A 14,670-nucleotide genomic window follows, 5' to 3' on the forward strand; every position below is an offset into this window, starting at 1 on the left:
AGGGATGGTTGCCTTGATTTTCTTCATCTATGCCATTCTCTACATATGGTTGAGGGGCAGCTATACAGCTCGCGATAATTCTTCGGTATGATCAAACAATAATAGACAAAACGTATGTAGTAAACTTAGATATATTGCTCTTTATTCTGCACCAATTTTCATATGTTGTAGAGATATGAGGCTTGAGCAACTATGGAGTTCCTAAATATATATATCACAGAACGTATATCCATTTTGAAAGTCGACCGCAATTGCTCGAGAAAATCACTACATTGAATTAATATCTGCTTAGTCGTATCCATATTCGAAACAAAGTACTTACCATTGTCTCTTGAATAATACCGGAATAAGCTCAGGGAGTCTCTCAAATTAGCCCATCTAGCAAGGGCAATATGACAGTCACTAACCGGATTTTCCCATAGTAAATTCTGACCACCTGGCTCACTCCGAGAGTATTTAAAGCTAACCATCAAAGAATCCAAGGCATAGAGAACAAGAATAGTGGGCCGCGTATGTGGCCTTACCATGTCTTTTATGTCCCATTTTGAAGGAGTCTTTTTAGGTATTTTCTCCCTTCGTTGTAGATGGAGAGCGTATCATCTGTCGCATCATCGTCACCTTGTTGGGAGGTCATGTGACCTCTGTTTGTCACCTCGTAGATCCCACAGATGGTTTCTTCTCTTTCCAATGCACTCAGATCTATCTTCCTCTCAGTTTATGAGCGCCTTGCTCGGTTGAAGCTTGTTTACCACATCTTCAACGTCTCCAGTCCTCCACTGGTGTCGCATTGGCACCACCCCACCGAGACCTGCCAGGTGGATAACATTCTCTTGGCGCTCTCCGCCCTCCGCGAATTTCATCTACATACCCTCACCGTCCATCTCTTTATCTTCACTATTATGTCCCCGCGCATCTAAAGTCACCATGGAAATGGGACCCCCGCAAAGCTGGAAGAGCTGCTTGTTGTGACCCCCCATACGCCCCTTGTGACTCGCAAGAGAAAGGTCACACCCTCGTTAGAGCTATAATCCCCTAGCAAAAGCTGCATTTTATCTCCTGATGGGGTGTTCTCTTCGGGCCAGACAGTCCTCCGTCTAGATTATTCACCCCTTTTTGCATCATCGAAGCATCTTTTCCCGTTGGGCGAAGCTACTATCAGTAAGTTACGGCCGTAAACAAAATAGGATAACGCAACCCCGGATTCCCCAGATTTTAGGTAAGCAATGCAATCTAAGTGTCCACGGCGCTACGGCCGTATGCCATGCACTCAAAGTTTGGGCTGTTGCGAAAAAAAAAGATTATAGTGGCTTAGTTCAGGGGCAAGAGACTCTTAGGTGAGGTAAGAAAACTTTTCACGCCTAACAAACCATTTCACTGGGGTAAGCAAGATCGTGGATCGTGTTCATCAAAGTATATAAACCCAATCAACCCCAGAAACAAGTTTACCATCATTGCAAAGGTTCCTTTCTATTCTATACTAATTCAATATCCCTGAGACTGCTACGTGACCATGTCAGATTCTCAACACTTTGTTACATTCGGGCCCAGTGCCAATTGCACCCTTGAGGTATGAGGCAACATCGTTATCTATCTCCCTAATACAAAGGCATCGAGGAAGAATTCTGATGCTGCTTCTCCTAGTTATGTCCAGTTGAACACAGTGTATATGGCTATCGGCCATCTTTCGCAGCAAATGTTGCTTTCATAGCCCTTTTCAACTTCGCCATGATAGTTCACATCTACCTGGGAATCAGATGGAAAGCTTGGTGGTATATGTGGTGCATGATACTAGGGTGTGCCCATGAGACTACCGGTTACATTGGACGCGTTCTGATGTACTACAACCCGTGGAGCTTTGTTGCATTCATCATCCAAATCAGTGAGATCTTCCCACGCGAATTGGTGACGTACGATTTTCTAAAGAAGCTAACACTATCAGTCTGTATCACGCAAGCCCCAGTGTTCTTTTGCGCTGCTATCTATGTGACACTCGCTCAAACGTAAGCCATTTTGCGATAACTGTATATACCCCCAGGAGAATTAACAGAATCTAGAATCAACCACTTCTCACCAAAGCTGGCTCGCTTCCCTCCGAAGTTCCTCTACTGGATCTTCATTCCGTTCGACATTATATCACTCGGCCTCCAGGGTGCCGGGGGTGCTTTGTCGGCTAGCTCCTCGGGCTCTAGTCAAACTGGCGTTAATATTGCGATGGCCGGGCTAATTCTCCAGGTTATTATGCTTTTTGGATTCTCGGGGCTTCTCGGCGACTACGTGATCCGATACCTGCGGTCAGAGAATGCTCCACAAATCGGCAGACGTGCAAAGCTTTTCTTCGGTTTTCTATCCCTTGCTGTGCTTACCATTCTCATCCGTTGCATCTTCCGGGCTGATGAGCTGAAGGAGGGTTACAGTGGGGATCTAATCTCGAATGAGGGTTTGTTTATTGGCTTGGACGGAGTGTAAGATTCCCTAGCTTGTCATAGTATTATTTGAAGGCTGTGGTCATAACTAACATATTACAGGCTCGTTGTTATCGCTGTGTTTTGCCTATGCATTGGCCACCCGGGGTTTATATTCAAGGGCAAGAGACTTCCCAAGTATTCCAGTGTTAATGCTGCCGAGATGCATCAGGAACTTATCTATGCACCACACGAGGGACAGAAGCTTGTTGTTTAAAGAACTACAGGGGTGGCAGAAGAGAACGCTAGGATCTCTTCATCTGTATAGACTTTGGTCTAGCGGACTTTTATCTTCATTTTCTGGGCGTTTTTACTTATCCTTTTCGTTCTGTGACTTCTGTATGTACGTATCTATGAATAGATTTATGGTATGAGGGGAAAAGCCAACAATTGGAGTGTGGTGTAATCAAGCTTAAAGCAATCTCGGCATCTCTACACAGCTGGAAAAGTAGGAACCACGTTCCTCTTGGATTTATCAGCCACTTGTTTACTGAGAATACCAAAGACACGAAAAGAACACTTTATTTCATTGAAATTCGCGGTGATTCTAGCGGCGAGAATCATGCTACAATATTTGAAACTCGTCTCTTAGAATCAATCCTCCAGTTAAAGCTAATAACAATTGTCCGTAATGGTGTAATAATAACGCGACCATTGCGAGATAAGTATATGATAATTTAAAAGAGTAGACCGAGGTCCCTTCTGTTCTTCTAATTTCAAGATAGATCTGTTGTCCGCCCATATTTTGAAGCTTATTGTAAATAAATCTCCAAGAGAGAGTTTCACAGAGAGACACGTCAAAATGCATGTCTAACTGCAAGACTAGATTGCGAGCTATAGAAGCTAAAAGCTGGAGGAGCTGAGATGACTATCTAATCTGAAGAGATATTTTTCCCGAGGTTGCGATTTGAGACCAGCTTCACTTGCACCTAAAATCCATTACTGATTTCACCGTTGGTTATCCTCCACAGGCGATTGAGGTTCCAGTCTTATTGGCAGATCTCTATGCAGAAGGAAGGTTTTGGTATCCCGAGGGACAATCATTGGGATCGAAATACTCCACGCCCCACTGGCAAGTTCCGGTGCTGGAGATGTCTTTGCCTTGATTTTGACAACAGGATTAGCTGGTTTCTTTGAATCCGAGACCCACGTTATAATAGCACAATGGGTTCTTCGGGGTTTCCGGGTACATATCCCTTAACATACCTGCAGCATCCACAAGGGAGCCCAAATAAAAGTAGACATCGCCGTAGTCTGCTGGCCATTGCAGGAGTCCTGGTGGGCAGAAGAAATATCCTCCCGGTCCCTGCTGGCAGGCTCGAATATAAGCCCATCCACCCGCAACCTCAACGCTAGACTTCGGTGCAACATAGGTTGTGGAGCCGTCGGTATGCTCAACATTGACATAGTAGGCCGCATCATTGTTGTGCTATACGAGATGGTAGAAATATTTAGTTGATTTTTTCTGAAGTGGAACTTTCATCGCCCTTGACTTACGAAGGTGGTGGCTGCAGTAGTACCCGCCAAGCAAGCGACTATAGCAGTTAGGATGGTATTGTTGATTTGCATGATGTCGTTTGGATGGTTCGTCTTTCTTGGTGATTGGAAATGTTTTGCTATTTCTTTGACAGCGAATCTATCTGGTATTTAACTGAATCCATGTAGCATATCTGATGTTGACGATCATTGATACATAGAGAATATCTCCGTGGAGTCGATATACACAGTCTTTAGGCTGACCCTCTTACGGCCGCAAAACGTGCGGATGGAGAAGACCATGTACAATTTTGTTTATAGATGCTCTAATAGGTAAAAAGTGGAGTCGGCTAGGTTTAGCCAATCATATCATGGCATCTTACGGCCGTACCAGAGCTCCCCGAATGGAGATATAGTCGGGAATATTTTGTTGTTAAAGCCGATGGAAAGATTCGAAATCACTGCTGACCAATTCATGAGAAATCATATCATAATACACCGTGAGATGATTGTATCATGCAACTATGGATCTAGTACTCTTGTTACGGCGATCCTTTTAAGGAGAAAATGTTATCCTCATATGTAGATATTTCGTAGTATCACCACAATTGACATCATACTGGGCTAACACAATAATTTACACACTATGGAAAACTCTGATGGTGCCAGGACGCAACAGGAAATGGCCGAGACAAATCTAGACGAAGAAAAGACGCAAGAGGTTGAATGGCCAGACGACCCAAATAACCCGAAAAACTTCGTGGCCTGGAGAAAATGGGTGATGGTTTTAATTGTTTCATTCAGCTCGCTCTGCATGTATGACATTTATCTGTAAAATACGAACTATAGCAGCTAACCGTCAGTCTCTAGCACATGTACATCCGCGCTATACTCAGCGACTTACGAGCAGATCACTGTGCAATTCAAAATCTCCGAGCTTGCTGCCACAGTGGGACTATCAGTGTTCATCCTCGGTATGGGTGTTGGTCCTATGTTTGTAGCTCCTCTTTCTGAGGTTTGAAATCTACCTAGTTGCCCCCGTGTTGAGATATACTAATCCATGCCGAGCAGTTCTACGGACGGCGTCCTATCTATTTAATCTCCCTAGCCTTTTTCGTCATTTGGCTGATCCCATGCGCTGTCGCAAAAAATCTGGGAACCATGATCGCCGCCAGATTACTCGGCGGACTGACCAGTGCGGCTTTTCAAAGCGTGGCCGGCGGCACAATCGGCGACTTGTTTACTCGAGAACAGCTACAACTTCCAATGATGATCTATACAGCAACGCCATTTGCCGGTCCTGTGCTTGGGCCTATGCTTGGGGGGTTTATAAACTACAACACGTCGTGGTATGTGCCGATAAACCATTCTGATTAAGGTTTCAGCCGCTAATAGAAAAGCTCAGGCAGTGGTCATTCTACATGATAATTATTTGGAGCGCTGCGCTTTGGGTCTCATGTATATTCTTCATGCCAGAGACCTATGCGCCCGTTCTCCGACGACGAAGAGCGCAGAAACATGCTGTCACCGGTGACGAAGTCATCCACAGCCCAACAGACTCTATGAAAGGAGCCCTAATGAAGTCAATGTACCGACCCTTCGTACTTCTCGCCCTCGAGCCCATGTGTCTGTGTCTATGCATCTACACAGCTATCATGATAGGGACTTTATACCTCTTCTTCGGGGCTTTCCCTTTGATATTTGCACACACATACGGTTTCAATCTCTGGCAAGTCGGATTGACATTCCTCGGCCAGCTAGTCGGGACATTTATCGGTGCATTGCTCGATCCATTCTGGCGCTGGAATCTTCGACGTCTGATACGAAACCACCAAGCTAAAACACTTGATGAGTCGGGAGACTTTCTCCCTGAATTTCGACTCCCACCTGCTATTTTGGGCGCGCCTATGATTGCAATAGGGCTTTTTTGGTTTGGATGGAGTAGTTACCCCCAGGTGCATTGGATAATGCCAGTTATTGGGAGCGGTTTCTTTGGTTTGGGGTAAGCTTATCCCTCACTGCTTTTGAATATTGGATATTAATCTTGACATAGTGTTTTCCTCGCGTTTCAGGGGATTCTCACATTCCTAGTCGACGCATATCCGCTTTACACAGCTAGTGCACTCGCTGCGAATGCCTTTCTTCGCAGTGTCTTTGCAGCTGCCTTCCCACTTTTTGGTGTTCAAAGTTGGTTCATCACTATGATAGACATTGAATTTTGCTAATACGAGGACAGTGTATGAAGCCTTGGGCTATCAATGGGCTACGTCTCTCTTGGCCTTCTTGGCTGTTGCGATGCTGCCTTTTCCGTGAGTACTGCTGAATCACGATTCTCTGCCTTGGCTGACAGATTCAAGATACATATTCTTCAAATTTGGCCCTCGCATTCGGGCTAAGAGTCGTTTTACTGCAGTAAAATAAGATTTGGCTAGGTGAATCATAAGGGATCGACGGGATACGCTACATAGTGTAAATTAAAATAGCAGGCGATACAAAGGAAAGCATGCATATGTACGGAGTAGGGAATGCTCAATTGAAATTGTATATTATCACATTTCTTTCCTAAGACTTCTAATTCGTACTTGCCAAAATCTACCTGATAGCCCCGGTAGCCATTGTGGTGAAACCAAACATCTTTCCTGAGATCAAGTCCCCGAAAACAAGCCCATAGTAATCCTATGACATTAGAAAAAAACGAAAAAGCAAATCCTATTTGCACCCCATCCGATTATGGACTACCCTAACAACAAAGAAATGAAAACACCATGTCAAGTACCATACATTGGAATAAAAGAAGATCAAATTCGACGGACGTGGCAACCCCCAGGGCCAAAATGCAAAGAGTCATAGATAAGTCCCCCGCGGAGTACCAACTACAGAACCATCGTTTCATCATTATCCACATCCTTCTCTTCATCAAGACCAAATTCCCAGTCTCCACGCTCAATCCGACTGACGCGGTCAAGCTCAGACTGGAATTCGCGGCGCAGGTGATCCAGCGTGACGATGATACGACGCTTGAGCAAGTTGTTGGTCGCAGGGACTTCGAAGGACACAATGCTGTTGCGCCGTTCGATGGCGGAAGATTTGCTGCTTCCTCTGCGGTGGGCGGGTGCGAAAGCCACGGCATTGGATGATTGGCGCTTGCCTCCGAGTGGTGTGGGGGAGGCGGGGTCGACGTCCTCCATGGAGACGTTTCCGTCTTCATCGGCTTGTGTGCTTGGGCGTCTTTCAGGGGGAGCAACCGGGCCGGCGCTGATTGGGGGTCCGTTCTCGACGAGGATGTATGCTTCGCTTTTGTCGACACAAGCGAGGAGGTTGATTAGTGACAACAGCTCATGGCGGATTTCCTTGCTTTCGGCATCGTCTTCCTCAACTGGCGACCGGGCTGCATCGTCCGGTTCCCTGTTTTTGAGAGTGAGGGCTGATGACGGGGCATCTCGTGCTTTGCGGAGGCGCTGGACGTTGCGGTAGGCGATTTCCGCAGCGCCGCGGTAGTCACTGCGGGCAATGCGATAGGCCTGAAGAATGCGGGTGTAGTCGGGGGTGGCTGGGAAAATTTTGTTGTCCGCATCCAACCAGGATACATTGGTGGTCTGTTTTCGGGTCAAGTGAACGAGGATCTCGTCAATGAAAGATGCGATGTTGGGCACGAGTGAGGTGGGGAAACGGAGAATCTGCTTGAGACCAGCAGTGCCGGGTCCAGAGACTGCCAGGATGGTGGAGACGAGCTCGGTAAGCTCGGTTTTTTGTAATTTGAGATCCTGCAACCTAGCCAGAGCGGAGTATGCCTGGTCAAACTGGCAAGTCTTGAGGGCTCCAGTGAACAGACGAGAGAGCAGATCGTCGCGTACGGTCGGGTATTCGGAGTCTTGCTCAGCCCAAACTTCAGAGTCGAGGGCCTGCAGCGCCAGGCTGGCAAAGTCCGCGACATGGGAGTATGAGCGCACTTTTTCAAATATTGAAAGGATGTGCTGGTAGTATTTCGCAAGGCCGTTGTGGAAGCAGTCAACATCCAGGAGGTCTAAGAGCTCTGCTGACATGTCGGAAAGATTGCCCATCGGCTTGCCGCAAGCTGCTTTTGGGTTAGCTGAGGTACACCAACACGGGAAATCACCAGGAGATACGTACAGAGCAGATAAGCTGCCTTCCGGAAGTAGATTGCTGCGGTATCGAATTCCGACATGGCCACATGCAAGCGGCCCTTGACATACGTTGACCAGGAAGTACTTGCCTGGAAACGAAGGAATTCCCATGCAAGATCGATGTTGTTCTTGGCAATGAGGTCACACTGGATGTGGGCCACTGCGTTCTCATAGTTCACCTCACCTTCGCGGGTAATCCAGGCCACGACATCTCTGATCCCCAAAGTCAAGGTGTAGCTTTGTGGGGAGTCAATCGCTTGCTGGGGCTTGATATCGGTAACAAAAAGATCCTCCAGAATGCTTGCAGTTCGTTGACTGTTCGTCTTCGAGCTGTCTTTCAGTGAATATCTCTGCATCGGGTCGACACGGGACTTGCTTGTGCTGTCGGGGCATTTGCGGACATTCGAGCTGAGCCAAGCCATCATCTCATATTCACGTAGGAGATCAACAAGCATTGAGAAAAGGTCGGACGCATCGAAGTCGGACTTGGTTGTTTGTTCCCATTCGCCATCCACGAATGTGACGAGGATTAGTAAATCGAAAAAGATTTGACGAGAGATAGAAATAGTCTCCTGGGCACCACTGACAAGAACTCGGGCGCCAAAGCAGGTTGAAGCAAGTTCCGAGTCTTCTCCGCAGAAGTGAAGGGAGGCGGTCTGAATAATGGCAAGGAACGCATCCATGGACAAGCAATCGGTTCTCATGTGTTCACTCAGGGCCGCATCTAGAGTGTCAAAGGATTTGTTGGAAATTTGATTGGCAAAGTCAGAGCGCTCTCGGAAGTTCTCCATGCGGTCCATGATCGATGAAGAAGGCTCAGAAAATATTTCGGCCTGGAGAGCGGCTCGGCATGCTCCCTCAAGCTCTGGGGAGAATCTTTTCCGGAAATCGGTTGCCACTTTCAACAATCCAGAGGCAGTTTCGAAGTTCGGGCCCAGCTCTCTTGAAACATTGCGATGCCTCCAGCGGTCGACCATCTTCGGCACCCCATCGCTAAGTTCAGAACTGGAATTGTGCAAGAACAATTCAGTAATGCTGCATTCCCGCACCACGGCGCAGGAGTCTGACAGAAGAAGCCACGGCATATCGGTGTATGAGTCGTAGGCGAGAGAAATAGGTTCGAACCGGCGTTTGTTAAGGTCTTCCGCAACTTGCCAGAACTGACGCCACTTTGAATCTGTATCTGAAGTATACCGGGAGTAGTCCATCTCATCGTCAGCAAATTTCCGAAGAGAGACTGCCGCTGCTATTGTAGAGCAGAGTCGTTCCGCCAAAGGCAAACTCTTCTTCAGCCCTCCAGATGAAGTCGACGAAAGTGGCTTGATGGCCTCCTGGTAAACGGCCAGAGCAGTCTCAAGGACTTCCGGCAGATATCTATTCGGCTGCAAGAGGTACTGTAGCCACTTTTCAGTGGGGTCCACCACATCATCCACGACCAGAGGTGGCGGCGATTCTTGTCGATGGGTTTCGAATGTTGTGGAAACCCAGTTGGAGGCCCAATCCGTAACTAGAGTTTGGAGGTTGAAATGGAGGGTGTAGAGTTGGTAAAGACCGTGGTTTCTCCAGAGCACCCACAACTCCATTCCCTTGCCTTCTTCCCGGGATTTGACCTGGAAATCAGCGATGTTCCAGAACATATTACCCGTGGCATCGGGGTCCACAGGTCGGAAGACAGCATCTGCGAAGAGTTCCTCAATAATGAGTTCGGATGTCAAGCCACCCTTGACAGCCCAAAACTTGAACTTTCCGTCCTCAAATGGCGAATATGTGACGACATAGAAGCGATGTCCACCATCCATAGCTCGCTCGGCGTTGAAGACGCGCATGAATGATGTCTCAGCGGGGTTCAGCGTGTAGGGTACAAGATCCGGGTCCTGAAGCGAGCGTCCCAGGAGGTCCTTTGTGGCCGCTAGCTTGTTCGTTGCGAGATTCCAGATCTTAAGAGTGTGGTTCAAACAAATCGCGAAGACGTATGTCTCATCGGAGGTAGTGGCAATGGCATTTGCGACATGCAAATCGAGATTGCGTCCGTCGTGTTTGATCGAGGAGGGTGCGTTCCATTTGACGAGGCCTCGAATCGAAGAGCCCCATGTTCGTTCGTCAAAAGTGAGAGGAGACCAGTGGGAACCTAGTTTCAGAAATAATTAATAAAAAGGAGTGTCGCAAAAGTAGCAAGACCAAGAAAAACCACTCACCATCGTCGCCAGCTCTCCGGGTCAGCCGCAGGAGCGCGCCATTATCGAGAGAGATGAATAACTCCAGGGTACTGCTCGCGTGTAGTCGGTGGGGGTTTGAAAAGGCCAGGGGGGCGGGGAGGCACGTCTTGCACCAGTCCCTCACATTTTCATCGATTGAGGAGGTCCGGCGAAAGAATTCAGGGCGTAGAGACAGGGTGTGAAGGTGCTTAGAGGCGGTGATCACAAAGACATTGATGATTTCGTGGTCCTCGGAGTCGGACAGTTCAACACCAAAGGGAAGAATTTGCTCCTGGAAATCCAGTCGCAAGGTCACATTGTATTCGTAAACTTCCATCCCACCCTTCGTCAGGTCCGCGCACTGGATCTCCAGCACTTTGTTGTCGTTGATGACCCTCCACAAGAATGTCCTCGGATAAACCCTGCGCTTCCGGAAGTAGATTTCACCCTGTGTCGCGAGGTGACGTCTAGCGAATTCATCTTCATCTTTGGCGATTGGAAGTTCCTCGGTGGATGAGATCGAAAAGCGTGGACGACGGATCGCGGTCTCTTGAGTCGGAATCTGGATATTAGCGACCGTGGTCGGCGAATAGGGCCGAAGGTCGACCCTTGAGTCTTTGTAAATTTTCGCCATGATCGATTGACGTGTGTCAACTTAGCACTCCATGGCCGGGGAAGTAGAAAGGTTGAAAGATCGAAGGGCGGGAAGCTGGAGCTCTCAAAAAACATGGGAAGTCTTGGCGCGATAAAAGGCCTGAGATTGATGGCTTCCGCCCTCGACGTTCACTCTTAGACTACACGTTTTACTCTATACTACCTATATTCCAAGGTTATATTACTAGTGAAATTTCAAAACTTAAGAATAAAGAGAAATTAGTCTTTCTAAATCCGCTACTATCACAAAAAAAAAACACCCCCCCTCAACGCTGAGATGCCACGGGACGCTCTAACCACGTCAACAGCTCTTGAATGTAATGCTCATCAAGTCAATAACATCGTGTCGCAAAACAAAATAAGCGCAATCTTGAGAGAAAGGTCGACTCACTTGTCTTCCAAGTCCTTCTCACTGGGATCACCGATACCATTATCATTGATAGCGAAAAGGCAATCACTCTCTGGAAGACATGGGCTATCATAAATCTTGCAAATTCGAGTCTCACCTCGGCCCTTCTTCAGACTGAGTCGAGTGGTACTGGCGTGAGCGATGATATTACCACCAATGGGTTTCTTGGGATCCGGATTAAACATGGCACTGGGGCCACCATCGACTTGGGCAACGACCTGATTCGTGATGACGACTGCAATTCCAAATTCATCGGCAAGGCGTTGCAAAGTACGCATGAACTTAGCCAAATGGCTCTGCCGTGAGGCGAGCTCACCACGACCGTTGAAATCCGTTCGGTACAGAGATGTCGCCGAGTCAACGACCAAAAGGGAGAATCTCGTTTCACACATCATCTGGGAGGCCTGGTTAAGCAACTGGAGCTGGTGATCCGAGTTGTATGCTCGTGCGTATGCCACATTATCAAGGACCTCCTCTCCAACGAGACCGTATCGCTGCGCGACCGCAAGCAATCTCACTGGACGGAAAGTCCCCTCTGTATCGATGTAAAGACACTTGCCCTCGCCACCGCCCATATCAAAAGGCAGCTGGCAGGTTACCGCGAGAGTGTGACAAATCTGACTCTTTCCCGTTCTGAACTCTCCGAAAATCTCCGTGATCGACCCCGTTTCAACACCACCTCCGAGCAATGTGTCAAGACGCTTGGATCCCGTTGTGATCGAGATGAGCTCGCTTCTCCGGGCATGCATTTCGGTCGCCGTGGTGAATCCCATGGGCACCAGTTTTGAGGCTAATCAAGCACATTCTCATTAGCGAAATAATCCCAAATCAAAAGTTGTAGTCTATCGCAGCAGAGGACATACCTTCTACTAGGATCTTGGTGGCCTTTTGTTCCGAGATACCCTTGATCTGTTCCAACAACCGCTTAGGCCTAAAAGTCACAGTGTGCGTTAGCCAGATTGATATGAACAGGGCAATGGATATAGCAAAGCTGCCACCGGAGAAAAAAAAGCCGCAATGAGCGTGAAGATCATGGATACGTACGTGTAGGCGATAGACTCGACAGTGTTATACCCTGCATCCACGAACAACTTAATATCCCTAGCAGTCAAGCCAGAAACACCCTATCACAATAAAATTAGTATAAAGATCCGACATTCTGCAGCGAAAGCATATCGCCGTGGCATTCACTCACGTCGAGCGCAGAAAGCGGGGTGGGCGCACCAGGGCCAGGAAGCCCACTATCATCGAATTGCTCTTCTCCCTCCATACTGGCAGTAATACCGCTCGGTTCTTAATGTTATCAGGATCTTGATTCTTTGGCAGGGTCCCTCGACTCGAAAGCAGCGTTGATGGATCCACTCAAAGAGACGCGTTTGGGTGAGATGATTACTTGCTCTCCTCGGTTTGAATACCAAACAAAGCCACAGATTTCAAGTAATCAGTCAACAAGCAAGCAATCTCTGATTATGCAAAGTCTGAAAAGTCTGAAGCGTCTGTTTGTGGGAAAAAGTTCAGGATGACTCCGAGTCAACAAATCGGACGCGTCGAATGGATCGCGAGATCACGTGGGGCTGTGCTGCCTTGAGCCTTTCCGGTTTTGGAGAAGCAAACTGTTTCTCTTTCAAATTTGTGGAAGCGCATGTATTTACGGACTACTTTGTTTTTCTTATGCTACCTTATGATTCAGTGTTCAGGATATTTATTGGGGTGGATCAATTACTGTACACCCGGTGGATCGGATGCCAATGGTTCAATATGCAATAACAAAAGGTGTAAGAATACAAATCCTGCAATGAACTGCATGCTGAGACCCCATCTGTCCATTAAAACATATTCTCTCAAGGTTCTTCTGAGTCATGGAAAACCCAAGTACTGGAAAACTGCCCATGAGCTGCTGCAGCGCAATATCAAATCAATGCTAAATGTTCGAGCAAAAGCAGGTGTTGAAGGTCCTCCAAGGTGTTTGTTCCGATAAATTCGGTTTCCTTGCGAGGCAACGACCTTTTGTGAACCGCATCTCCCTACTGTTGATTTCCAGGAGAGTTGAGCCACGGACGAAAAGGACGAAGCAACGACTTCCGGAACCGTCTCTGGTACTGGCGCAGAGCCGGATTGAACTCCAGCTGCTCAGCTGGCAGCCCCAGTTGGATATTGTCGTTGAAGATTTGGCTCATCCTGCGTCGGAACTCTTCGGATGATCGCCGGCGAAGACGATCTATGAATCGCCATTAGTTTATCTGGTCAATCCCTACATCGTGGCTTGACTTACGCATGGATCGTGATCTTCGCTTTCTCTCCGATGAATGACCAGAAGATGACTCACTTATTGCCGGGACATAGTCCATGTCTTCGTCAGCGCCATCCAATCCTACTCGGTAGTCCTTCGTGTCGGGATTAGAGGTTGTACCGAATATGCGCGTGTGGAAGCTAGCCCGCTTTTCGTTGCGTGTTGTGTCCTTCATTCCGATCAGTGACTCCTCCCGTGCAGGTGACATGCGCATCGCATTTGGATTGATGGGCAGACTGGCTCGACTATGCAGTCCGGCGGGTCTGTGGTTCTCGTAGATGAAGCCTGCGGAGGCTAGGTCGACCTCGGAAACGACTTGGCGTTGGGCAGCCGGTGGCATAGGATTTGGGCTGATCATGGGACTCTGAGATCCCACCGAGGACCTGGAGGTGTCAACGGTTTTATGCAGCGACCTTGGCGCTGGACTGACCGGCCGACTTGGAACTGGAGTTGCGGGCTGGCACGGACTTTGCGTGGGTGTGTTGGGATCTGAAACCCAGATCCCTTCAACTTCTACTCCTCTTTCCAAAGCTCTGGCGCCGAAAGGGATGTCATCCTTGTGTAGCATTGGGTACACCTCAGCTTCCGACTCTCGTTCTTTTGCCTCTGTCGCAGCATATTTGTTCATCATCCAGCGATTCCAGCCGAGGACGCAAAAGGCGTAAAGGAGCACCAGGGACTGCAAAGCTTGTCAGTTGGTGTCTTCGTGGCGTTACCATGGAGTCACGTACGATCAGCATGGCTAGTACCTGTCAACGACAGTCAGTAGGGAATCTCGCAACCATAAGTTGTATACTTACGATGCTCAGCTTCTCCCATAGCTCCCAGTCCACCCAGAACGCCATAGTGGCTGGTTACTTTGAGATGTACTCGGGCTTTACCTGCATCCGACTAAGAGTGTTCAAAGTTTATTTTGAGGCACGGATGAAAGAGATTCACGGATAAAAAAGACACTGGAGTGGAAAGGTTCTTGGGTTCGGAGATGAGAGCAGAGTTGATCTGTTTGGGGGAACAGGGAAAGGGCCCAAATTTAGGTGAT

General features: G+C 48.0%; 6 protein-coding genes across 6 annotated transcripts; 2 read left to right on the top strand and 4 right to left on the bottom strand.

Annotated features, from left to right (window-relative positions):
• Window positions 1-1,510: 1,510 nt before the first annotated feature.
• N7471_002515 (RTA1 domain-containing protein) lies at window positions 1,511-2,679 on the top strand (the record flags this gene model as incomplete). Its single annotated transcript, XM_057275235.1, has 5 exons — window positions 1,511-1,567; window positions 1,642-1,879; window positions 1,940-2,000; window positions 2,055-2,462; window positions 2,526-2,679. 5 exons carry the CDS (start codon window positions 1,511-1,513, stop codon window positions 2,677-2,679), a joined length of 918 nt encoding a protein of 305 aa, XP_057139873.1.
• A 731-nt stretch (window positions 2,680-3,410) lies between these two features.
• On the bottom strand, window positions 3,411-4,031 carry N7471_002516 (uncharacterized protein; the record flags this gene model as incomplete). Its single annotated transcript, XM_057275236.1, has 3 exons — window positions 3,411-3,547; window positions 3,669-3,891; window positions 3,960-4,031. 3 exons carry the CDS (start codon window positions 4,029-4,031, stop codon window positions 3,411-3,413), a joined length of 432 nt encoding a protein of 143 aa, XP_057139874.1.
• A 553-nt stretch (window positions 4,032-4,584) lies between these two features.
• Window positions 4,585-6,438, top strand: N7471_002517 (MFS transporter; the record flags this gene model as incomplete). The annotated part of the gene is made up of 7 exons (XM_057275237.1): window positions 4,585-4,754; window positions 4,809-4,953; window positions 5,010-5,287; window positions 5,344-5,940; window positions 5,992-6,125; window positions 6,175-6,247; window positions 6,296-6,438. 7 exons carry the CDS (start codon window positions 4,585-4,587, stop codon window positions 6,357-6,359), a joined length of 1,461 nt encoding a protein of 486 aa, XP_057139875.1. The 3' UTR covers window positions 6,360-6,438.
• Window positions 6,439-6,811: 373 nt separating this feature from the next.
• On the bottom strand, window positions 6,812-10,912 carry N7471_002518 (nucleoporin Nup120/160; the record flags this gene model as incomplete). Its single annotated transcript, XM_057275238.1, has 3 exons — window positions 6,812-8,013; window positions 8,070-10,211; window positions 10,279-10,912. The coding sequence occupies 3 exons, from the start codon at window positions 10,910-10,912 to the stop codon at window positions 6,812-6,814; spliced, it is 3,978 nt and encodes a 1,325-aa protein (XP_057139876.1).
• A 407-nt stretch (window positions 10,913-11,319) lies between these two features.
• On the bottom strand, window positions 11,320-12,611 carry N7471_002519 (recombinase RAD51; the record flags this gene model as incomplete). Its single annotated transcript, XM_057275239.1, has 4 exons — window positions 11,320-12,131; window positions 12,205-12,272; window positions 12,386-12,465; window positions 12,537-12,611. The coding sequence occupies 4 exons, from the start codon at window positions 12,609-12,611 to the stop codon at window positions 11,320-11,322; spliced, it is 1,035 nt and encodes a 344-aa protein (XP_057139877.1).
• A 754-nt stretch (window positions 12,612-13,365) lies between these two features.
• N7471_002520 (uncharacterized protein) lies at window positions 13,366-14,476 on the bottom strand (the record flags this gene model as incomplete). Its single annotated transcript, XM_057275240.1, has 4 exons — window positions 13,366-13,559; window positions 13,614-14,310; window positions 14,363-14,380; window positions 14,432-14,476. The coding sequence occupies 4 exons, from the start codon at window positions 14,474-14,476 to the stop codon at window positions 13,366-13,368; spliced, it is 954 nt and encodes a 317-aa protein (XP_057139878.1).
• Window positions 14,477-14,670: the final 194 nt, after the last annotated feature.

This window comes from Penicillium samsonianum (genome assembly GCF_028829775.1).
Source record: "Penicillium samsonianum strain IBT 33392 chromosome Unknown utg000002l_segment0_segment0, whole genome shotgun sequence".
NCBI classification, from domain to species: Eukaryota; Fungi; Ascomycota; class Eurotiomycetes; order Eurotiales; family Aspergillaceae; genus Penicillium; species Penicillium samsonianum.